A 27,281-nucleotide genomic window follows, 5' to 3' on the forward strand; every position below is an offset into this window, starting at 1 on the left:
TACGCAATATAACAAAAGGCAAATATTTGAACCAATCAATGCTCTTCAACTTCGTCTTTATTTGGCCTTTTCAACTTTTTTGAATTCGAGCGTCACTGATGAGTCTTTTGTAGACGAAACGCACGCATGGCGTATGTACTAAATTTAGTTCTGGTATCTATGATGAGTTTATTTACTAATAAAATCTTTAAACAAGTAGTAATCAATATGAGATAAATAAGAAGTGCTATAGAAATATCTGTTTCTAGTTTAATCCTTGCATAAAAAAAAACCGGATGTTGATATTGTTGCGTCAATTAGTTACGTATTTAGTATTTTAGCATTAACACTGCAGCTAACACATCTATTATGTTATTAAATGTTTATTGGAACAGTCGAGTAATAGTGACATCAATAATATCAAACACAAATAAAAATCATAAGCCTGTTTATAAGATCATCGCGTAAAAAAAAAGATCATTTAACACACCTTGGCAGATCTTATTTATAGGAAGGATAGCAGAATCCGCCGAGTTATGTCGATTGAGAAAAAGGTATGATATGATTTCCATGCAAATTGGTAGTGTTTCTGAATAGACTTTCATCAGGTACGCTCAGGATTGGAAAGCAAATATATAAAACGGTTGAGAGAAATCTACAATACACTACAATCCTAGTTATAAAGATGGAAGATCCCTAGGAGATTATCAAAACACTCCAATGGAAAAGAGAGACAATAAAAATCGTAACGAAAGATACCAGAGGGACATTCAAAATCTCATACATCGAAAATTAATGACAACGCCATGGCTATAAAATGACCAAGACAGACACACAGCAAGTTATTTGAGGGACTTAAGGTGGCTAGGGCGTCTTAATTAAAATTGATAGAAGTTTTTGATGACTTGTCAAAATGAAGTTTTTATCATGCTTTCTTCAAAAAGATATTAAAAAGCATGTGTCACCGGACTTTTTTTCACGCTACAGGTTGTGCAAATTTGTCAGATTTTGTAAAGATTATGCATGGAAAATCATTTTTTGTGTAATAAAAAGAAAACGTACTATAAGAACTTTAAGATAAAATGTGAGAAGATTGCTCATATAACATGCTTTCAGATAAGAAAAAGAAAAAATGGGGTCACCGAACTTGTTTTCTTGCTACATATCAAAATAGGTAAACTCATAACACTTTCTCTTATAAAAATTACTTTGTTTGAGTTATCTCCCTTATTTGACAAAGTTGAAACAAATCTAATCAAACACAAACAAGGTGATTTTGAGAAATTACAGCTGTAATTATGATAAAGCACACAAATTTCAATATTTATATCAAAAGTCTTTTACATAAATTACATGCAACTCTCAAAATTTGCACATTTTATCAAATATCTAGAACAAAGTTATCTGCTTCTTTAAAATCCAAGATGGAGGAAGACCGCCGAGCCACCTTAATAGCTTTCTGTTCGGTGTGAGCCAAGGCTACGTGTTAAAGACCATACTTTGACCTTTAATGGTTTACTGTTATAAATAGTGACTTGGAAGGAGAATGGTCTCATTGGCACTCATACTACATTTTCTGATATCTATAAACAATAGTACACAAAACACAAAATAGAAAAAAATAAAAGATAAGCAAGACAAACCCCACCAAAAACTGTGGGAGATCACAGGTGCTCCGGAAGGATAAGCGGATCCTTTTGCAGAAACTATTGAACCCATATCGTTTTTTCCAACCAAACATATATTTGGATAAAATTAGACAATACGAACCCCACCTCTCACTTGTATGATAGTCGCATAAAATTCCATTACAATGCGTAAATAAATCAAACAGACATAATAGACAAAATGTAAAAAAGGGTACAGAAGTCACCATTGTGTTAATCTTATTCCCCTTCAAACAAACAAAGATGACAACATCAATAACTACGATTACATTCTGCGTGGTGTTTTTTTCTTTCAAATTCACTGATTGGGAAATTTATTTGTTATTGTGCTATGATAATTTTGTATGGTGCGTGTTAAATAGTTCAACATTCAAATGAATATCAAATATGTATGATTTTAGAAAAATAAAAAAGTTTTATCAAAGTTGTCTAAATTAGAATTGAACGTTCGTGTGACTTAATAAATGCGGGTTTGTCCAAGTAAATCTTTAATCATTATGTCGTTTTGACATGAATATTTGGTCCTTTGTTTCTGTTGTACTATAAAGAGTATAACTTTTCTTTTATGGTAAATTTTAAACACGAAAGTTTAGTAAATTATAATTAACTATCTTTGAATTCAAAAATCCATTTGAACTTTTCAAAAGTATTCAAAGAACAAGAAAACAAGTAATTGCCACATATTTTAGTTTATGTTCGTGTTAGTGCATCGCAAAAACTATAACATAAAAATCAAACCAGGGTGTATGTACCATAAAACATCTACAAATATATTTAACTGTTTTACATGGTAAGCAAAATTTTTAATTGCAAATATTTGAAACAGTTTACCAATAAAATATTTTATCAATTACATTATCAATACCAAATAAAGAAGGAAAAGCAACAGACATATCTCATTTACAGTTCAAACCTTGCAACAAAAATAAACGGATGTTGATTATTGGAATTTTTGCTTCAGCAAGTTGTGCATTTAGTGTTAGAACTAACATTGCGGGTAAAACATCTGTTAAGTTATTTTGTGTTTATTGGAACAGTCGACTTAAAAAGCTTCAAAAATGGCGACCAAAACTATAGAATGAAAATCATGTTTACTAGACAAATGTCATAAGTTTGAAAACAATTGCATTCGGCGCACCTCGGCAAGTTAGTAACATTGTAGTTTAAGGAACGCTAACAGCTGAAAATTCCAAAGCCAATGATGTATATTTACCGAAACAAGAGAATATCTATATGACCTATGGAGACATAAAAATACATTTACCAGCAACCTCAATCTAATGATGACTTTGTCGGAGGAGTTTAAACCTTAATTTCTCAATAATTTTCATATCTATAAACGAACGATTTGAGAAAACAATGATATTAATAATATGAGTACCAATGCACTTGTCAATAAAAAAAAAACAATCAATTATCAACATACTACAGGATAATATTTCCTCTATTCCTCAGCATTGAACTTTAATATTTATGCATCAAACAATTAATATTTAAAAACAAAACGATTCAATACATTATGTTCAGATGGGCAAAAGATAATGTTCCTTATATGTAATATCAATTTAGAATCAATTCAGAACCCAAACCATTAGTATGGTCGTAAATAACTATCAAAATGCCATTTAGTTTATATTTGCTGTCACAAAGCACATCCGATTTTACGCTTTTGTTGCCTAGTATCAGTAAAATACACAATTATTACGATGAAATTCTGCGCTTTTTCAAATGCACTGAACTGGAATTAACACTTTACAGAGACACATCAGAATTATATAAAGGTCTCTGTTTTTGAATGATTGTTAAACAGAAAATTGTTAGCTAATAACTCATATCAGTAATCGTAAATCAGCAAATGAATTTGTTTAGCTATTGGAAATTAAGTACTGAAATCAGTTAACTATATAAATCACACCAACAAGAAAAAACTGGGTCGATACTACTTATTTATCAACACTAACGTGGTTTATATCATTTATTTCTAAAAAATTCTTTGTTCATTAATTAAGAAAACATGAACCATTTCTGTTCCAATCCCCATAGGCAAAATTAAACTTTAATAAATTTGGCTGTTTTTATGTCCCTTTTATTCAAACAGATTCTAATTTCTATGTATTTATACATCCCTGACAGTTATAATTTTGCTTTTGTACGTGTCTGGTGAAGGCAAATTCAGAAAATTTCTCCTGTCGCACGAAAATTGTAAAATCATGATCATGAAGATACATGTTCTAACAACAATGTGTGAACAAATCAAACAGACATAATGGACAAAATGTCAAAAAAAGGTACAACAGTCACCATTGTGTTATCTTATTCACCTTCAAACAAACAAATATGACAACATCAATAACTACGATAAAATTCTGTGATAAAATTCTGTATGGTTCTTTTTTCTTTCAAATTCACCGAATTGGAAATATATTTGTTACTGTGCTATGCTAATTTTGTATGGTGCGTGTTAAATAGTTAAAATCAAATATGTATGCTTTTAGAAAGCTAACGGAGTTTTATCAAAGTTATCTGAAATAGAACTGAACGTTCGTGTGACTTAATAAGTGCGGTTTTGTCAAAGTAAATCTTTAATCGTGAAGTCGTTACGACATGAAGGCTTGGTCCTTTGTTTTTGTTGTACTATAAAGAGTATAACTTTTTTTTTAATTGTAAAATTGAAACACGAAAGTTTAGTCAATTGTCATTGAATTCAAAAACCCATTTGAACTTTTCAAAAATACTCAAAGAAAAATAAAACAAGTAATTGCCACATATTTTAGTTTATGTTCGTGTTGGCGCATCGAAAAAACTATAACATAAAAATCAAGCCAGGGTGTATGTATCATAAAACATCTACAAATATATTTAACTGTATTAACATGGTAAACAAAATAATAAATGGCAAATATTTGAACCAATTTACTAATAAAATATTTTACCAACTACGTAACCAATACAAAAAAAAGAGTGAGTGCATCAGAAATCCTTATGTCTAGTTCTATTCTTGAAACAAAAATAAACGGATGATGATTATTGGAATGTTTGCTCTAAAAAGTTGCGTATCAAGTGTTAGAACTAACATTGCAGGTAAAACAACTGTTAAGTTATTTAGTGTTTATTGGAACATTCGAATAAAAAGGCTTCATAAATGGCAATCAAAACTATAGAACGACAATCAGGTTTACTAGACAAATGTCATAAGTTTAAAAACAATTGCATTCGGCGCACCTCAGCAGATGTAAGTTAGTTTAAGGAACGCTAACAGCTGAAAATTCAAAGGCCAATGATGTATATTTACCGAAACAAGAGAATATCTATATGACCTATGGAGACATAAACAGACATTAAAAGCCACCTCAATTTAATGATAACTTTGCCAGAGGAGTTTAAACCTTAGTTTCTCAATAATTTCCATATCTATCAACGAACGATTTGAGAAAACAATGATATTAATAATGTGAGTACCAAAGCACTTGTCATTAAATAACAATTATCAACATACTAAAGGATAATATTTCCTCGATTCCTCAACATTGAACTTTAATATTAGTGTATAAAATAACTAATATTTCAAAAAATCGATCAAATACATTATGTTTGGATGGGCAAAAGATAATGTTCCTTATATGTGACATCAATTTAGAATCAATTTAGAACCCAAACAATTTACATAGTCTTAAGTTACTATCAAAATACCATTTAGTTTATATTTGCTGTCACAAAGCACATCCGATTTTACGCTTTTGTTGCTTAGTATCAGTAAACTAATAATTAATTATTACGTTGAAATTCTGCACTTTTTCAAATGTACCGAATTGGAATTAACACTTTACAGAGACACATCAGAATGATATAAAGATCTATGTTTTGTATGATTGTTACTAAAGAACTCGTATCAGTAATTGTAAATCTGAAAATGAATATGTTTTGCTATTTGGAATTAAGTACGGAAATCAATTAACTATATTTATAAATCACATCGGCAAAAGAAACTGGGTCGATACTTCTAATAAAATTGAGAATGGAAATGGGGAATGTGTCAAAGAGACAACAACCCGACCAAAAAAAAAACAACAGCAGAGGGTCACCAACAGGTCTTCAATGTAGCGAGAAATTCCCGCACCCGGAGGCGTCCTTCAGCTGGCCCCTAAACAAATATATACTAGTCCAGTGATAATGAACGCCATACTAATTTCCAAATTGTACACAAGAAACTAAAATTAAAATAATACAAGACTAACTAATGTATTGACACTGACATGATTTATAAGTTTTTTTTTTAAATTCAATGTTTATAAAATTAAGTTATCATGAAAACAACTGCTGTTTAACTCCCTCAGGCAAAGTTGACCTTTAATGAATATGGTTATATTGTTTGTGTGTCCTAGTGGTTATATGCTACATGCATTGCCCAAGCATTGGAAAATTAGAACTGACTAAACATAAGCTTTCACAATATGAAAGTTTATGATATGATTAGATTTGAACCTTTTTTCCATCAAATATATTGATGATAAGTTAAGGTCATATCCATTCTGGGAAATATAAGGCTAAACTATTGGTCATACACAGAAGTTGAATATTTTTTATTCTTCCATTGAACAGTTTGACATCTATCGCGGGAATTTTAATAGCTTACTATAGAGTAATTGGGTTTGCCTTACGATTGTTCATATCTTTGTCCTCATGTCTGAATGGATGGAAGTCTCATATGATATAATTCCTCATCTTTTTGTTAGATAGAAAAAATTCTTCAAAATAGTATTATAAAGTCGTATCCCGAATAGATGGTTAGGTCGGTGGGTTTTTCTGTTATGTTATATAATATGAATATATATAGACTCTGTATTCAAACTTTTTGGACAGCACTTAAAGGTTGGGAAAATAATCATCTATGCTAAATAATAGTAGAAATCCGGAGGTTATGGGAAATTTTAATACAGATCTAGATCAAAAGTGATATTTGTAAATTTTGTAAAACGTATGGCAGTGATATTTGTAAATTTTGTAAATAGTATGGAACTGTGTTATCTTTCAGTGAAAGCATGGTCAATCGTCTTCTGTTTCATAAAAAGCGTGCGCAGACCTAGATGATTTACATTCTGAGTGAGGAAGAAACATTTACTATCAATGATCAAAACATGTAATATAACTCGCTTTGTGAATTTTATTGATAAGATAGAAACAACAAATGGAAAGTCATGGTGCAAATACCGGTATAAATATGTGTCCTTGAAATTCTTTTGCATCTTAAAGAATTAATGTAGCATATTCCGTGATTGTTTATCTGTACAGGGTAAAGCAATTGTTGTGGACAAACAAAAACATATATAACGTCTTAGAAATAGAATAGAAATTGATTGCATATGATTTTGGTAATTCTAGACTTTGTTCATCTTAAAGTACGACATTGCTATTTAACCGATGGTTGATTCAAGGTAAGCAGAATTAGCAAGAGCCGTAGCATTTTCCTCGTTAAGAGCTTATGAATTTGTGATCTGTATGATCTGTCTAGTGTATTAAATTATAAGCCTGGTACCTTTGATACCAATTTACAAACAACTTCGTACTGAACTACGAACAACAACGAGAGTAACTTCCCGAGCACGTCGGTTATGCCCGATATTTGATTTTTTTGCGAGTTATTTTTTTTTTGTCTTTCTTCTATCAATTTGATGGTTGTCTAGCGGTTATTTTTTTTATTTATTTATTTATTACCGCTTAGTTCCTTCTCCATCGTTTTAAAGAAGCAACCAAAGAAATATGTACCATTATAGGCTTAGGGTTACGTCAACGTATAAAACTAAAAAAAATGACAGAAGAATGGACAGAATTCGATGCTGAATGTTATAGAGAATCTCTGAGGTTTTTATCGTTTTTTGTTTATTTGTTGTAACATCTTCAACTTTTCTATTACATAAGTAATTATTTGCCAATATCAGGATAGGACACATAAAGCACAGAAAGAAGTAGTAGGGTTTCTATAAACATGTTATTCTATCATATTGATATACATTTAGTACATATTAGGTACAATGTATCGAATACATGACTTTTTTACAGATAAAACCAATACATAGGACCTTTCTATCACAGTAAAAGTATATTTTTCAAAAAGCAAAAATGCTCGTATAGTACTGCTCAATTAAATTCAACATTGGAAAAAAAGAAAAACAATAACTGTTACATTGACACACCCAAAGGTGAGAAAAGTTCATTTTTAAACACATACGTTGTCACCAAATCCTTAATAAATGTAAATAGAGACAAGCTAGAGGAGAAAATTATGAGGAATATGAATAATATTGTGGACAGTGTGTACTAGTGCTTATTTCAGTAAACAAGTTGAGCTTAGATTTTAAATTTAATACTATTATTATAAATATATGTTGTTTTTTTTTAATTGTTGAAACAATTGCTTATTGTTCTTTCTTAGAAAAACTTTCTTACCTTTAAACAATCTTGGTCACTATTTATAAAAACATTCGTATATTCCAAAATTAAACTAACGAGAATTATTGTTAAAATTAGTTCTACACGGTCTATCAATTGTCCTTTTTTTAACGTCAAAACAATGCTTTTTAAATCCAATGGTAAATAAAAATCTATTGGAGTCTTAGGATCATGAACTACTGTAACCTCGGATCACTCGGAATGTATCTATAAAAATCTCCGTTACCATAATAACGAAAGAATATCCAAAGATGCGAGATTTTTGGCGATAACGAGACTTCCGTGGTCCAATGCAAACGAAGGTCATTACTCCAACTGAACATTAGATTGTTTCTTCATAACCTACAATAAAGACTGCATTTCATCTACCTTAATTGTATTGATTAAAAGATTGTCTCCATTACAATCAGTGTGAAAAGTTTTCTAGCAGGGCAATTTCCTGATTCGTGTAAAGTAATCGAATATTTCAATATAATTACCACGTACAGCAAATACTTTTAAACAACAAAACAGTAAGCAAGGCAACATCAAAAGTGTCATCTTTTGTGGAATTTGTGTTTCTATTTGTATTGTGTATATATTATTTGAAAGTAATAGATGTAGGAGGAAATATTCTTAAACAATACTTAGATATGAAAAATAAAAACTCATGTCAAAGAAATACAAACAAACCTATGGCTAATAAAATAGACATTTCAATTTAGAAATGTCACTTGCTATGTTGAATGTGATGATAACATTAACATATTTGATCTAAATTGGCCAATTTGGACAAAAGTCCTTCAAAGGTAGAACATTTATCTCGTAATAAATAAAGGCAACAGTAGTATACCGCTGTTCAAACTCATATACCTTTTAGATAAGAATCACCGTACGGCCTACAACGATAAAAAAAAAACATAATTTCTGTAAAGACGGCATTAAAAGATCACTCTTTGATAAATGGGAAATAATTCAAACGGGGGGACTAACAGCCTAATTTATAACAAAACAATTTCCAAAACTATACTAGTATACATATCAGTGCAGACAAATGTGGACTGTAGTACATTCAAGTGCATGTTCGGTACAGGGACATGTTGATTAGTATATCTTAGATATTTCATCTTATCTTATATGTATATGCACGACACATGTTCATTAAGACTCTTGTATAAATAAATGTACAAATGTGCAGTACATGCACATGTAGATTAGTATACACATATGCACAGCACATGTACATTTAGGCTAGTACAAACAACTGTACGTACATACACATGCACACTAGAGTGTACACTAGAGTGTATGGTAAAGGTACATGTAATCTGGTTACTAATTTTAGATCTCTGGTGGTGAGTTCTCTCGTTGTCAATTATACTCCCTCTGATTTCTAAATAGTATAAACATATTTAGTAGTGGCAAATATGTGCCTATATACACAACAGTATGTGATATGATATTTTAATATCGACAACTGTAACATCTCTCCCTTGCAACAAATTGGTATATGAGCCACCTTGTTGCAGCCATAAAGGAAATGGAATCAGTCTTGGAAACTACACATTCTTCATCAATGACCTCATGCTGATGTCAAAAAAATTCAGCCTTTTGAGACTGCATATCTTGAGGTGTTTAAAAAGTTTCGCCCTATTTTCGCCATTTGTTCAATGATTATGTTTGCATAGCATATTGATACCATGATCTTACTTTGATCATCCACATTTTCTTTGTTAACAAAACAATGTGTGCATATTGATATTTAATTTCATTTAAAAGTTACATTGGTTCATTAAACAAATTGAAAGTACAAAAACTAAATGCATTTAATTGGATGATAATAATGAAAGAAAATGATTGACGACCCTCAATGCAAACTATGATAATGGTTGAAGTGCAGTGATATCAACAAATACGAAATATATTAAAGTTCAATTTGCGAACTGTGTTTGTTTGATTTTATTTTTGTATCGAACTGAGCGTAATGAGTATGCTCGGTTTAATTTTTGTAAACAAATTGAAAAAATAATTTGTGATTAAATATCATCACGAAATGCAACGAACAAAATGCCCTATGAGAACATATTATCCTCATCATCTTGATAAATTTCCTTTTTTTACAAAGGTATGAAGGAACGTTACGTACAAACAATAAAATTGTTCTGCAAAAAAACAATTTAATAATATAGACTGATTGATTGATTTGTGTTAATCGCGACTCTCAGCACTATCGGTTATTTCGTGGTGTTCAGTCTTTATTTGTGCACGGTGAACCACCGACCTTCGACAGAAACACTGACAATGATTGGCAATTGGGTTTGGAGTCGAGCACACCTGCCACGTGCGGGCATTACTATGTTGACTAATTGGCGTTTAACGCCATTTTCAACACTATTGTGCTATTTCGTGCCGGTCGTTTTTGATTGGTGGAGGAAGCCATAACGCATATAGAGAAGTACCGAACTTTGGCAGGAAAAAAGAGTCCTTGCTAATTAAGATTGTAGTCGAGCTCACCTGGCGCGTGCGGGACTCCGTTTGCATCTGCATCTGTAACATACAGGAGTCAATGAATGATATTGCCATAGTCCATTAAATCTGGATACTGGTAGTTTTAAGTACGGAAATGTAAATAGTATTATTAAAGTGTCATACATGATATTATACAGGCATAGCTTTCTCACAGATATTGGTTTAGAAATAAACTTTGTAATAAAAAAAAACCTATACATAACAGTTACTATTACTGGTCTTTTACGATATTCTCAAAACTCAGTTTTCATTAACTATTAATTGACCATGATTGTCGATTTCAAGATATTAATGTATTGATTTATGTTATTAATTACTCTTATGACTAGTCTAAACCGGATATAATACTGTGAAATCAACACTCAATCAATGTAAATTAGATAGGATGAAACAACCAATAATTTCATTTCAAAAACGTAAACAAATTTTATAAGACTATCAAGTATAATCAAATTAATTAAAAAGCAATTTTACTGCATTATCCAAATATAATATAATACTTCTTGTATTTACTTTGTTTTTGTTGTCATAATAAAGGCTGAGATTTCAGTGTTGTCAGGTTCGAGTTGGATTTCTCTTGAGTCTTTTAATCAAGATGAATACACGGTATACATAATTCATAAGAATGTCAACACATTGAACATTACAAAAGGTATAAATTTATTCCTGTGTGATTTCTATTTCAACATCTCATAAAGCCATCTAACAAAAATAGAAATTACTGCCTGCCATCTCATAACCTATTCTCCTTGTGACCATTGTAAGCTATCTAACAAAAATAGAAATTACTGCCTGCCATCTCATAACCTATTCTCCTTGTGACCATTGTTAGCTTCGTTTCAAATATATTCGACCCGGATATCCACTGAAGATATTGAGAATAGTGTGCAATGTTAAGAGATAGTCCTTATATATGTGCCTGATGCCTAGTTATCTACTGAAGCCGGGTCTTGTTTTGATATACAATTGACGTGGCTCTGTACTTATACATCCTGTCATTGTGTTATTGTGCTATGGTAAAAAATGTATTGGTTTTTTTTATTTTTGCTTTTGTGCTTTGTCCGAGTCTATATGACTGTTTGTGTTTCTTGTTTCTTTTTGTTACATATTTGTTTGTTTAAATAGTGATTAAGATCATAACACAATGTTGACTTCTGTGCCAAAATCTTTGACATGTTTACCGTTTATGTCTGTTCTTTTTGTTCACACAACGTTGGCAATATGATAGATTAATGCGACTGTCATACAAGTGTGTGTTGTTGGAAAAGGGGGGGGGGGGGGGGGGGGGGGTAACCTCTAGATATAAAACCATGTTTAATCCACCATTTTCTACATAATACTGTACCAAGTCAGGAATATAACAATTGTTGTGCATTCGTTTGGTGTATTTCAGCTTTTGATTTTGACATTTGATTAGGGACTTCCCGTTTTGTATTTTCTTCGGTGTTTGGTATTTTTAAGATTTTAATTTTTTTAAGCCATGTCGTGTTGGTGTTGAGGACATCATATGCTAAAAGTATGAACTGAAACTCATCTGAAACGAGTTTATGGTCAAACCTTACCAAATATGTCGCACAATTTCTGGTTGAAACTTGTTATCACCATTGTATATATATTATATGATTACTGATGCATAACACCAATTGTTCATTGGATTCTGAATTTCCTTTTCCAGGAGTAAGATTTGTATTAATGAGGTCTTGGTTTGGCTTTGCGGAATGTGTATATAAATACGCAACGACGTTCAATCACAATGGGCCATTCCAGTTAATTTCTAAAAGGTGGGGATGGATGGGGAGATTTTTTTCATACCTATCAGAAAAAAAACAGCATGAAAACTACCTTTCAGATTTATAAATTAAGACCTATCAGATGTAGAGTTTCTGTTCATATTTGGTGGATGGGCTTTCATGGGAAAAATTGACCTATCAGAATTTTTTACTGCAAGGATTGTACCCATCAGAATTATAAATACAATACAGATAATGCATGATACGAAACTGTCTACATTCTAAAGCATCCCTAAGATCTGAAATAGGTATTTTTTGTAACCCCTAAGATGTAATTATTTTTAATTATTTACTGCTGCAAGACCCTCAGAAATTTGTGCGTATAAGTGTACGTGTCAGATGAAAAAACCAAAAATTTCACCCCTAAGATGTATAATTTTTACACCCCTCAGAAAGGACCATCCATCCCCCTTTATCAGATATTAACTGGAATGGCCCAATGGGTAGTAGATGAAATAACAGCGAATTAACTTCCCAAACAATAATATTTGAGTTGACAGTGTCAGTCATTTCCCGTTCTTTTTCTTAATCGAAGGCTTACCCTTCCGGAGCACATGAGATCACCCCTAGTTTTTGGCGGGGTTCGTGTTGTTTATTCTTTAGTTTTCTATGTTGTGTCATGTCTACTATTGTTTTTCTGTTTGTCTTTTTCATTTTTAGCCATGTGTCCCTTTGGTATCTTTCGTCCCTCTTTTGATGTATTAGTGTTGGCCTACATATACAACGATCTCAAAACTTAATTTAACCCCTCAATATGTCATTTGACTGTCCAAGTTTGGAACCTGGTCAGTGCTTTTTACAATATAATTGTTGTTCCTGTTGTAGACTAAGAGTAATTTAACTCGGCATATAGTGTAGACATGTTTTATATTTGAAGACCGTTTGTTGACATGTGGATATCTTTCATTTGTATAGTTATAACATTACTTCAATTATACGAGTATGTCTTTCGGCTAACTGTATTGTTTTGGTATCTCAAACATATCCTAAGATATACACTTTACACTTAAAATAAATGGGGAATGTATCCATGGGATACAGATGATGCTGCCGCTTGCATATCATACTAGTATTAAGTTAAAAGGGACGTATAACTGATGAACGATAAAAGTTACCTTTATGAAGGGGCATAACTCTTGAACGATTTCAGTGACGCCACCAAAATTCAAACTTAATCTGTGCTGTGGTTAAAACAGCATTGTGTATGACTTTCACAACATTTCGTTCAGGCAAACTAAAGTTAGAGATCGGAAACGAAAAATTCAGCAACTTTTTTTATTTGTAATGGGGCATTACTCTAGAACAGTTAAAGTGACGCAACAAAAATTTAAACTTAGGCTGTGATGTGTGGTAATGAGCATTGTGTATGAGTACTATAACATTTGGTTGAGGCAAACTAGTGTGTGTATGTGTAGATTAAAAAAATAATAAGACATTTTATATTATTTTTATAACTTTATATCGTAGATATTAAAAAGTATAGAGGTACTAACGTATACATGTATCATTTGATAAAAAAACATGAAATATTTTTAATAAGATAAGAAAATACAAGTTCATGTAGATGAATATATAAAAGGATTTAAACAAGATCATTATAGAAAAAAATATAATCTATCGAATGAAATGGTTTACTAAAACGTAAAGTATATATAACCTCTCGAGCAGAATGAACGAGAAGTATTTTTAGGCAAAATTGAGAGAGCACATATTTTTCTTTAATATTGATTGGCTGGCTGTTAATTCTAAACAATATAATTGATATTTAGAAAACTGAAAATAGTCAATTAAACTTATACAGACAAGAATAACAAAATAAACTGACATGTAAAATGGTGAAAAAAATAAACGGCAGTCTTTATTCTAAAACAAGTTACTTTTTCCTTCGCATGTTTCCATAAAAATACAAAGTTATCCGTAGAAGTAACAATAAACGTTTTACATAAAATTGCAAGGCAAGAAAAAATGTTCCAAGCATTAGTACATGTATCAAGATTGCATAAAAAACAACAACAATATACCAAAAAATTAGAACCGCCGTTTTCTTCTTAACTTGGAAAATTTTGTAGGCACAAAACAGTATACCTGAGTTTTAAAAAATTGATTTATTTTTCTTAATGTAATTGACAGTGGTTTACGCTTATATGAACCAAACGTCAGTGGCGAGTCGTTAACTTTTGAACCTGTTGCATCTGTGTTTGACTGGGAAATAACATTCCCTTGCTCCAATAATTACAGATCGACGTTACTTCAGAGCAAGTTAATAAAAAGTTAATTAAATGTGTGATAATTGTATATAGTCATAAAGGATTTAGGCACTGTTATAGAATTTTTAAATAAAAAAAAAATAATGCTTAGACCTTTTGAGAGGGTACAAAGCAGCTACAGATACATAATCAAACAACTTTACTACGATTGCATAGATGTACACAACACCAATGTAAGTCATGTGACTGAGCCTCATTTTGGATGTACGTCATGTGACTGAGTCTCATTTTCATATAAGGTCATTTATAACTGACAGGTCTCACATTATCCAAGTCTACTGTATTTTCCAACCATGTGTTGACAGTTTGGACACGTGTGTGTAACGTCTTTGCAGGCATCAACACAAAATGGAATAAAACAACAAATCCAAAATCTACAAAAAAAAAGTAACGTCAGACATATCAATTGTGAACTGATTACAAATGTATTTAAGATCATGCTTATCCGACCTAGGTTTGGCTGTTAATATATGATAATTTTTGGATACTTTTTAGGAAACATTGATAAATCTTTATTTAAGGACATTGATAAAGTTTTAAAATTAAGTACTTAATAATGGAAAACTGTTGAGTAAATGTATATTTTAAACTGAGGTCCTTGTGAACAGCTAATTCCATGAACGTGTACAATGTAGATTTATTTATCTCACAATAAAATGAAGTAAATTCAATTCGTGCCACTGAAAAGCTGTTTCAGTAATTCATCCGCAGTTGTTAAGTGATTTCCCTCGCGCGTCAATTATAAAGGCATCAACCGTGAATACGTCCCATGCCACTGAAGAACTTTTTCGATATTCATCCTCATTTGCAAAGCAATTTTTAGTAGCGGACTAGAAATTTTCATAAAGGGGGAGGGGCATTGACTGCCTAAGAGGGGCCCTCTTCATTCATGCTCCAGTGATTCCCTTAATATTTCAACCAAATTTTTCCCATAAAAGTTGGACCCGTGCACCCTGAACCCCCTAAATTAGCCTCTGAATTTCCCTCGCGCATCAATGTTTTGATTAAGCATTACCATGGAAAGGATAATTTCCCTTGGTCAACCGTAAATACCTTGCTCCTCAAGACATATTTCGATATTCGTCCGCAGTTATAAATGATTCGTTTCTTCAGAGAATATGACAGCGTAACAAACTATCTTGTGTATCATGGCATGGTTGCCATTGTTTTGAATCAATGATGATATAATAACTTAATAACTTCACCTACACTATGCGCTCGTTGACTTTCGAAAGAGCATTACATGGCAACCACAATCTGTTTTATACAACAATTTACTTGAAATAATATTACCATAACATAACAACAGTGTATTGTCTTGTAGTATTACGCAATCATAAATTCATAACATTACATGTCATACAAAAAAATCGCAATATAATAACCTCGTATAATGTTGATCATTATGATATAATCTAAAAGCGATACTGTATGATTATTAAAGTAGTAACCAGTGGTAAAGGGGAAACAACTCAAACTTTTCGATTGATCATTCGTATTGTTTCAATATTTATCATAAAATTGAGAATTGAAATGGGGAATGTGCCAAAGAGACAACAACCCGACCATAGAAAAAACAACAACAGAAGGTCACCCTATCATGTTTATAGAGTGACTTCATAAAAATTAATCTTTTTAAAAAAATGTTGTAGGGGTTGTGATGGAAATGGGACCGGAGTGGGCGGAGGTAGAGGATGATCGTATTTTACACATTAGGTCCAAGTGTTATTTTTTACCGCAAATGTAAAAGAACATTTCTAGAGGGCATTGAACAACCACTAGACAATAGGAACTTCTTTTTGCCTGTAACTTTCAGAAGTCTCCACACCATATATTGTGAATGAATATTTAAAGTACTGTATATCATGAACTACTCATTAAGGTTTGCTTTCAAAATATTCACACTATAACTTATAAGCTTCTTATTTTATAGAGTTATTATAGAATGTTTAAATTTCTTTTATATTGATATACTTAAATCGATCATAAATTTCATTAGAAAACAACACAGGAAGTTACATTATAGTCTGCATTATACTTTGGAAGCGAAAATAAATATATGCAAAGTAGTGGATTAGAAAATAAACTGTTCGTTAAAAAAATAATTGTCTTTCTCCTTTCTAAAAACTGATAAGAAAATCTCAAACCAGAAACACAATAATTTATAATTTAGATGCTTCACTCTCACCCCATATGGAGTTTACTGACCCCATATATATATATATACCGTATTAGGTCACTAGCACACTATGTAACCAATAATATCAATACGTTTCTATTGTGAAATCTTAATAACACAGATCGTACTGAACCTGCATGAAATATTAGCCACTGGACGTTAGGGAATAAACAAATAACAAACAATCTATAAATAGAAATTGACTGTATATCGAAAATTCATACGATACTGGTCGGTGGTTTTCAGAAAAATATATATGGGAAACTATCCCCTAGTGATTTTTGTGCTTTATTAGATGCATATTTTTGTTCTATCTCGACACAAACATGTTTAATAAGGGATACTATATTCATTAATATATGACATTTTTATATCAGAAACTAGAAAAGTAACCCAAGGGATGGCAAATCGGCATAACGTAAATTGAGGCCATCATATATGGATCTTATTTCATTTCATACGTCCTGTATTTCTGACCTTGAATATATCACCAAATTACAAAGCATTATGTAATGTTTTATGTGTACATGTCATGCTGCCCATTAAGGTCTCTTGATTGGAATAATAAATATTCTTATTCTTAGTCTTAGTCTTAGTTTTAGTCTTAGTCTTAGTCTTAGTCTTAGTCTTAGTCTTAGTCTTAGATTTAGTCTTAGTCTTAGTCTTATCACACCTATATACCAGGCTGCTGTCTGGCTCGCACAGCTCTCTATAACACATCAGAAAGAGAAGAAATGTGTGGTTTGTTAACGTTAGTCTGACATTTGCTGTAAGGCAATAAGATAAAGAGGACAAGATATATATCTTGATTAGATCCATAAAATCATAATTGTGTATAGACTGTGTATGTAATATTGATTTCCCCAATTTTGTTCTCCTACGCAGAAACAAAATAAGCGATGCATTACTACACTACAGTATTTATATAATAGTATAGTACGTATTATGATGTAAAATGAAATCCATTAACATGTCCCTAAGCAAAAATATCAAACTATACACAAGCATCTCGAAATGTGAAACCACTTTATATTAATTTTTATATAAATTTAAAATACTTGATGCATTATTATGCATCGCCCAAGATTAACGTCCTTGTGGTTAAATTTCATTCAGCGGTTTCAGATGTATTGCTGTTGAAATTAATTTCACAATTTTAAGCTTTATGAACGGAATGGTAATAGAGAAATTACGATGAGCAACAACTGTCTAAATTTAGTATACTAGGTACAAGGGAGCTACCGATTCCCACTCTCAAATATAATCAGTGACGGAGAAAAAAAGGTTTTTCGCACTCTACGGTTTATTTTAACACACATTTTAAAAGTGTAGATAAAAAAAATCTAACAATTAAAAATGTAGCTTAAGCCTTAACGTCCCGTAGGAAATAGTACAATTTTTTTTTTAAAATTTGGTTGATTATATAAAGAATCACTTAAGCATGACTGGAGCGCACCCCCTTTTTTTAAGTGAGTCAGCGAAATTTATGAAAATTCTGGATCAGCCACTGTAAACCCTGTACACGCACATAATATTATTTGTGTGACATTTGCCACTACTTTCACTTTAATAAAGAGATATGTCAATAGTTCCATTAAATATTTTTGAACAGCAGCCAACCGTGCTCGCTGGGAAAATTCACAAATTTACTGTTAAATATTCGCACCCGTCCTTTTAAACTTTGAATCTAATTAAAAGTGCAAGTAAAAAAGTTAAAGAACTTAAAGTATACTCAAAATATAGTAAACTAGCCAGTTTTTTGTATAAGGTTTGTTTGGTTTTTTGTGGGGTTTTTAGGGGGAAGAGGGGCGGGGGGTAATCGTTTCTCGGAATTTTATGATATTTCTTACAGCCTCTCCTAACAGAGTTAAACGAAGAAAATATGTTCAGTGTGTCCAAAGGATAGATATAACCAAATGTGTGTCAGAGTAAGATTGAGTGAGAGGTTACTAGCTACAGTTTACATCTGTAGATATCGACGTATTTCTTAATCTGAAACATGTATATTTTGAAATGTTGAATTGCAGTTGTGTATTTACGTCGAGAGAGAAAATCCAAATCCTATATAAATAAAATGTAATATAAAAGTAAAATTCCAGGTTGAAGTAGACAAAACCACAGCCGTTAGAACGATTTCATGACGACCTGATCTGAATTCTTACCAGCTATGGCGGATCAAGATATGTTCATAAGAGGAGGGGTCACTGACTGTCTAAGAGGGTCGCTCCAGTCATGCTTCAGTAATTCATAAAATATCAAACATTTGTTTTTCCTTAAAAGGGAATTGACCCCCCCCCCCCCTTTTTTCCCCCTTTACTTTCATAAATCCGCCTCTGCTAACAGTTTAAGTCAATATCCAACTTAAAATACGATAACATATCAAAGATACCGGGCTTTTCATTCAGCAACATAAACTTCGCCAGCGGCTATCGACACAAAACAGTTGGAAAGCTAATTCCAGCAGTAAGTTGAAAAGCATTTACTAGAAATACAAATTTCCATATACGACTTAGAGTGTCTATACATGGATAAAAAAAATCTTTAGTCTTACTATAATTCAACACTAATCTGCTACCCTACAATACCTCCCGTTAATAGGAGTTTAGTATGATACCATCGTAGATTATATGAGAAGAACATAACCCGTATCAGGCCAACAACTGGTTATATAATGAATGTGTTTATTTTCGATGCAATGACCATATGAGTGAATCAATATTAATACAAAAATATGTCATTCTATAAATGTCATGACAACAGTATCGTAAATATATCCATTCTGAATAAGGTTTTAACCTTAACTGTGTCATTCAGTAAACTTTGATTGACTGCAAGTGTATATATCCTCCACACCCGAACGGATATTAGAATGAAATTCAAAACAGTGTGGCTGTGGCTATTGATTGACACATTAAATTCATCCATTGACTGGGACAATTTACGTGAACGTTTGTCTGTAACGACCACTGTTCACGACGTACCTACGATAGACATTTAAACTATGGGGTCACCTAAGGTTTCTTAACGCCTTTAATTATAAAATAATTCGAAAAATTAATCAGGAATAACCTTTATGTTTTGATTTATATAATTGATATGAATCAAAACATCGTGTTATTTCTGATTAATTTTTCGAATTACTTTATTAAGGTGTTGAGAACCTTTGGTTACCCCATAGTTAAAGTGTCTTTAAAAAGTACATAGTGAGCAGTGGTCGTTACATACAAACGTTCACCTAAATTGTCCCAGTCAATGGATGAATTTAATGTGTCAATCAATGGCCACAGCCACACTGTTTTGAATTTCATTCTATACAAAAATCTAAATTGACAAGTTATAAGTGTCATATATTCTGTTTACATCGACTTCATTTAGAATATAATTATAGTAGATAGTTGTATCATTTGCAATCCTACCACACCTTCTTTTTGTTTTAAATAAGGCGGGAAAATATACACAACTGATTGGTAGTCCATGTACAAAATATGAAACCAGATACACAGACTAGCTCGTTTATGTGACATTGAAAAGTAGACGATTTCCGATGAGGATAAACTAATGCACCTTGGCTGCTATTGTATATAATACTTTGTCATAAAGTCTAGTTGTGTTTGCTCTAGAGAGGGTCCGAGTAAATCGATAAATGCAAAACAATTATATAGATAAACAAGATAGCAGAAATGGCATTCGTCATTACTGCAGGAATCGTCAATGATGTTAAAATAGTTGGCACTAAATGTTATTGAATTATTGTCATGCAGCACAGGGGCGTAGCTTACGTTGAGGCAACCGAGGCAGTTAACCGAGTTGCCTCGGTTTCCCTCCTCTACTTGGAAAATCCTTTACGGTAGTTTTCTGTAATTCAAGTTTGTCAGTGTAAAAGGAAATCGACAACAGATTTATTTTGTCCTACCCCATTGCAAGCGTAAACAGTGAGTAGAATAGATGAGGATCCAACTCACGAGTCAACCGATCAAATCACTTTACCATTGAATTAGGTAAATTATTTAATTTGGTGTCAGAACAATTTCTAGTATATGAGGGCCTGGGTGAGGTTTTAAGAAAACAGAAAAATCTGCCCTGAAATTAATTTAAATTTAAAAGAATATGGATTTAAAATGGTGCTAAATTATAAAATAAAGGAAAATCAAATTATGGGCGACAATGATTAAAAAATAAATATTTGGTAATCCCATTCTAAGCATTCAAACCCACATGTTCCCCTACGACCATGTTCATTGACTCTGCTACCAAACAAAATAAGATATGCATCCATATATCATAGTGCACCGAAAATAATTTATATGTTGTGGTTCTGAAGTTTCACATTAATAAGACAATTTTGGAAAAAGGGTCCATTAACATAAAAGTATACTTAACTTTTGAACTGTGGGGCTGCTCTGGCGGTCTGGACTCGCTATTTTAAATTCATAGTACGTTTTCACAAGCAGGGAATATAAAATATTTAAAGGAATCACTAATTCCAGAGAAATATGTCTGTTAGTTAATACATAATGTCAGTTTATATATATTTTTTTTTTAACCAAAAACTGTTCCTTTATAATGAAGACATTAGAATAAAGTAAATGTTAGTTATTCGCCGGTTGTCATGTTCATCGTGAATGAAAAAAAAGTTAAAAGTCACTCAATATATAATTTCAAGACATTCGAAGGAATACACCACTAAAATAAGTGCCGTGCTACACTTTATATGTAGCATATGTTTTTCTCCTGAAATTCGTTTGTTCAATCCAGCTGTCATTTTGTGGTGATTATCTATAATTCGTTGATTCGTGACCTACGACCAAATAAATGATCATCACAAAACTTATTACAAATAAACCTTAATATTTGCGTTCGTTTTTTCTGTATTGAACATTTTGTACAGGTTTCTTCTATCCACCGAGCAAGGTCATGATTTCTTGTGATATGACGTTAACTCATGTCACAGTAAGGTACAGCCAACTATATTAGAGTGTACTACGGCTTGGAAATATATTGGGAGTCATTAGGCATTTAAGCTGGCTTTCTGCTGGGAACAGTACATTGTATGTCAATATATATGTTCCTGCTTTCTGTAACTGCTACATTGGTTGTCTAATATGATACCTTCACGTATTTTGTTATTTTTATAGCTTTAAGTATAGATAGTAAGGCATATAATTAACATTATTATGATGAAATAACATTGAACAGCAACTATTTTTAACGATTTTTTCTTGTTCAAATTGTAAAAACCTCGATAGCTTCAGGGGGCCTGCGCCCCCCGGACCCCCTGCCTAGGTATAAACAGAAGGCAAGCTACGCCACTGATGCTTGTACTAATATTGCGGAATACAATTTAAATAACCATATAATATATAACCCGAATAATGTCAGTCGTTGTATTCCGCTGATCTCCGTCTAATCTCCGATTGCTACATTAGGCTATAGGTTGCATTTCTGTAAATATTGGCAATGCAATTTCTCATAGGAACTCCTTTTACGGCTAAAACTGTACCACTTTTACTATGAAGTTTTGAAAAAAATCTTATCCTAGAATTGAAAGTTCATATGCACCACAATTATTTTCAAATGTCAAAATATAGGGCTGTTGGGCATATTTTTAACGTTTATATGCCCTGAACTTCTCAGAGTTTAAACTTACGCTAATTTTCTTAACTACCCCTACCTCGAATGAAAAGTTACCACAGATTTCAATGTAAACAATATGAACGTGTTTATTTACTGGTAACATTCCCAAGTTCTGTCTCTGTGATATGGAACACAGAGAGCATAACTGGGAACCAGTATGTAAACAAAATTAATTTTCTATGAATATTCAATTTCTTCCCAAAAGAGGCGTGTTTTGAGCAACAGCTGTATTTACAAAGTGCAACCTATAGGCCGCTAGAGGACGCATAATTATTCGAGTTATATAATATACCGCTGTTATCCTAGACGTCTAAAATGTTGATTAACCAAGTTTATACTTTAAGGCAATGTGCTTAAGAATTTCACAACAGCCACCACTATAAAGCTACCGTTACCTTATTATTGTTTTAAGGTGGTACCTAACACTATAGGGAAATAACTCTGTAAAATCAGCAAAACGTTTTAATTACGTTGTGTTGTTAACATGGTTAAGGGAATATTAAGCTTCTCAATGATCAAAATTAGTGTTTGTCAAACTGCTATATAACCAGTGTAATTTTTCTGATAAAATGGTTGGTTCAATTTTTTTGAAAATTTTATATTTATGTCAAAGGGTCAAAGTAAATACTTTGTCAAAATTTTATGAAAATTAAACGAGCCAAATCAATTTTAGTGAAGGTGTTGGGTACCACCTTAATATAATATTTTTTTAATCAAAATTGATATTTAGCTAATCATATTGTTAGCAATACAGAAGCTATAAGAAATATATGAACCAAAAATTACGGACAGACAGACGGACATGGTAAATGCCGTATACATTGTAACAACTATTCATTGTTAAAAAAAACTGACATACCCAAATATACACATAACTCCAAAAAGAATCCACACCAACATCCCAGTATCATAATTTAAAGCGGTCACTATATCTGCTCTACACGCAGGACATTGCATACGGACTGGAGATTCCCTGAACACCTGATTAACAATCATAGGCTGCTGTACTACAACTGTCTGTGTCTGTGGCTGACCTTGTGGGTAACCTTGCTGCGGTTGACCTTGTGGATACATTGGTTGACCTTGCTGTCCCGGTGGAGGATAACCTAGATAATTAAAATAAGTATATAGAGGAAATTCATTCGTTCAGTGTTTCTTTACCTGTTTTGTTATTATTTCATTTTGATCGAGTTAAGCAATTTCAATTTATATTTTAGTGTGTCTTTCTATGTTGTATAATGTTATACTACTGGTCCAGGTTAGGGTGAAGGTTTAAGCCGGTTTAAACGTTGAAAACCGCTGTTTTTGTTTGCACCTGTTCTTAGTCAGTAACAACAGCGGTTGTCATTAGTTGATGTGGTACGTAGGCATGGTAAGTGTTCTCGTTGTTTATATACAGCTTAGACTATAAGTTTCATGTGTCTATTGTTTCACACTAGTCATGTTGGGACCCTTTATATCTCGCTGTTCAGTGTGAGCCAAGGCTCGATGTTGCACATTAACCTACAATGGTTTACTTTTTTAAAACAAACTGTGACTTGGATGGAGATTGTCTCATTGGCACTTATACCACATCTTCTTATACAGGGTATCTATGAACTTTAATTCATGTCACAGTCTATTTTTACAATACAGTAAATTGCTTCGCTGATCGCAGCCTGATACGACCGCAAATGTTAAACCCTGAACAGTTGGGGCAAATTTGGACAAAATGTTCAAGCTTGATACTGTCTGAATTTGGATTGTGATCAAATTTTTGACATAGTATAGGTTTCTAACACAAAATAAATGTCAAGATCTTACAAATCTATAGCGCAATCTGTGCAATTAAAAGATTCTTCTTGAAAATTTAAAAAATTGAAATTTGAAAAAATTTTGAAAAAAAACTTTGAACCCCTTAAAAAAATTAGAACCCACAAACTTTTGAATCCCCCTTTGAGCAATTACCCACACACTGAATCCCAGCCTGTCCTTTGTTGTATGGTGTTTTTTTTACCCCTAATTCCTGTATGAATTGGGCAATTACCCCACACTCAATCTCAGCTTTCCTTTTGTGATATGGAACCCTATGGTATAAATTATGTCAGAGAGATCCATAAACTTACACACAAGTTTATATTGTCTAGAAACTACAAAAATGCTACAAAAATGCTTGTTTTTTACCCCTTTTTGGTCCTTAATTCCTAAACTGTTGGCACTATAACCCCCAAAAACGGATCCAAACCTTCTACTTGATGTATTAAATATTGTGGTACAATTTCAAAGCAATTGAAATACTTAAACACAAATTATTAACCTGAAAGTAGAAAAATGCTTGTTTTGGCCCCTTTTGGGTCTCTAATTCCTAAACGGTTGGAACCATCATCCCCACAATCAATCCCAACCTTCCTTTTATGGTATTGAACCTTGTTCTAAAATTTTATCGAGGTCCATTGACTTGAACTAAAGTTATCGTCCGGAAACCAAATGTGTCTCCGGACGAATTAATACCATTATACGATCCCGGGCCAATTGCTTTTTAGTGTGTTCCTTTGTTTCAATGGTGCCAATGTGTTACCGTACACTACAGAGGTGTATCAGGGAGCTTCATAAATATGATAATTTTTACAAGTATCATTCCAAACAATGGCTTACTACAGGGCCTGAACAGGTATAGTTTACAGGTGGTTTAACACTGTTGAAGGTCTGTAAAATGGATTAATATAAATACAAAAGTTACGATTAGTCTCTGAAGAAATTTAAATCAAGACAAAGAATTAATATTAAAGTAGGTACCTCAATCTCTACAAGATCATAAAAGAAGGTGTGGATGGGGTTGACATAATGGAGAATATTGGGTCGAATCTACAGAAATAAAGAAAGAGAAAATAGGGTCAACATTTATGAATAGAGAATAAAAGGGGGGGGGGGGCTAAAATACTAGGGGTATAGAATAATGGGTCGATTAAATATAAAGAATAAAAAAACAAATGACTTAAAAATCAAGGAGAATGGAAATGAAGAGCCCCATCCAGATCCCCAATGCAGCATGTGTATTTCCTATCAATAACAACTCCTTCAAAAGGATTTTTTCCCGTGCTTCGTAAATTATGTTCATACCGGCATACTCTTTGTACAACCTTGTGTTTTGTTAATGCAATGTTTTGGTAGATGTTGGCCGATTCAATTTCAAAGTCAAAACTGAATATGATTCGACCGGTTACTGCTTGCTGTAACGTCCAGTGGCAATTATTTCATCGTATTCAGGACGATTAATATATCAACAGTTTAATATGGATAGACTTTTAATTGTAACCCGCTTTTGACGCAAAAAGCAAAGACTTGGGATTTATTCCCTGTAGAGGTTATAAAAAACAATGTTTTTGAATGTATCCTCTACAATAACATTTTTATTAACTTTTCAATTGTCCCAGGTATGTAAGTCACGTGATCTGAACAAGGAAGATGTGAAGCTTGTGTGTATTGCCCTCAAGCTGTCGCATTGAAATGTCAAGCAATTATCTTGGGTATTTTTCATTCATTCGTTCATCCATGATCGTATCAGAGTAATAAAAGGTCATATAAAGTTGAAAGAAATTAAGGAAAGACTTCTAATTATAAACATGATAAAGATATGATAAATGTGTGTATCGATTTATGAATTGATAACTTGGTATAAATGTTCGACATGATACCATTTCCCTGGCATAATATCAGCTACAGGCTGATTAACAATATGTAAATAACCCGTCCCCGTTATATTTATACTAAAAACGGGTTGTTTAATTGCACGTAATGTTCTTAACATTTTCGTTTCTCAATAATGTGAAGATATGAAAACTTGTATCTTTGTACAAAATGTTGTAAAAATTAACCAACTTCTTGATACGCTACAATAAATATTTCACCTACTAATAGATGTAAGTTCGTAGACATCTGTTTCTTATCAAAGTCTCGCCGCATAGCAGGTCAAACAATTAAGAATTATATGTTATAAAAATTAATTAAATAAATTACCTGGTTGTCCCTGCTGGGGGTACGGTCCTTGTCCTTGCATTGTGAATCGTTAACGCCCTGCACTACAGAAATGTTCAATTGATAAATTAACGCACGCTCTGTTGATACACAGGCGGCTAACCTACAGTTAGGGTCTGTGGTTGATAAGTGTTGTTCGCACGATAGTTTCTGAAGCAAACAGGCATACAGTAGTGGGGTAATTGACTTATTATAATATTTGATCAAAACACTTTTTTTTAAATAAGTAATTGCGTGTTCATGTATTATAAAGATGGTGTGATTTGACAAATGTCATTATGAGATAACGAACATTAAAAATATATTTTAATTCATCGATTTAAAAATTTAGATATCAAAACAAATTTGATGCATAAAATTCCCCGGAAAAGTGAATTTAAATCTTATTTGAAGAGTTTTAATAGATTTAAATGTTCCCTTGCTAGATGCACACGGATACAATTAGCATATTATATTGCCTAACAGGACACGAACGGAGGAATAAATGTTTAAAATGTATCTTAGTTTTAAAATGCTTCTTTTCTGTACATGTCACATGTGTGATTAAAATAAAGAAAGCTGTTTTCATTCGATAATAAAACTGAAAAAATGATAACATCTTTTATAAATTGTAACTTGGATGGAGAGTTGTCTCATTAGCACTCACACCACATCTTCCTATATCTATTTATATAAAAAAGAAGATGTGTTATGATTGCCAATGAGACAACTGTCCACAAGAGACCAAAATAACACAGCCATTAACAACTATAGGTCACTGTACGGCCTTTAACAATGAGCAAAGCCCATACCGCAT

General features: G+C 32.3%; 2 protein-coding genes across 2 annotated transcripts in view; both read right to left on the bottom strand.

Annotated features, from left to right (window-relative positions):
* Positions 1-8,423, bottom strand: part of LOC139485788 (uncharacterized) — a 37,930-nt gene extending 29,507 nt beyond the window's left edge. Inside the window, exon 1 of the mRNA XM_071270436.1 lies at positions 8,091-8,423. The gene's annotated coding sequence lies outside the window, so the exon portion shown is untranslated. The remainder of the gene's footprint in view (positions 1-8,090) is intronic.
* Positions 8,424-13,826: 5,403 nt separating this feature from the next.
* LOC139485789 (LITAF domain-containing protein-like) lies at positions 13,827-26,652 on the bottom strand. Its single transcript, XM_071270437.1, has 3 exons — positions 26,468-26,652; positions 23,331-23,577; positions 13,827-15,032 (listed from the first exon to the last, which is right to left on the bottom strand). The coding sequence occupies exons 1-3, from the start codon at positions 26,505-26,507 to the stop codon at positions 14,924-14,926; spliced, it is 396 nt and encodes a 131-aa protein (XP_071126538.1). The 5' UTR covers positions 26,508-26,652; the 3' UTR covers positions 13,827-14,923.
* Between the last annotated feature and the right edge of the window lie 629 nt (positions 26,653-27,281).

This window comes from Mytilus edulis, chromosome 8, assembly GCF_963676685.1.
Source record: "Mytilus edulis chromosome 8, xbMytEdul2.2, whole genome shotgun sequence".
Lineage (NCBI taxonomy): Eukaryota > Metazoa > Mollusca > Bivalvia > Mytilida > Mytilidae > Mytilus > Mytilus edulis.

Excerpts from the sequence above, each read along its gene's own strand:
- LOC139485789 (XM_071270437.1), bottom strand. The coding sequence starts at position 26,507 with ATGCAAGGACAAGGACCGTACCCCCAGCAGGGACAACCAG. Across the intron at positions 23,578-26,467 it reads CCCCCAGCAGGGACAACCAG|GTTATCCTCCACCGGGACAG; the intron begins GTAATTTATTTA and ends TTAATTATCTAG. Across the intron at positions 15,033-23,330 it reads GGAGTTATGTGTATATTTGG|ATTTTGGATTTGTTGTTTTA; the intron begins GTATGTCAGTTT and ends TTTTTTTTGTAG.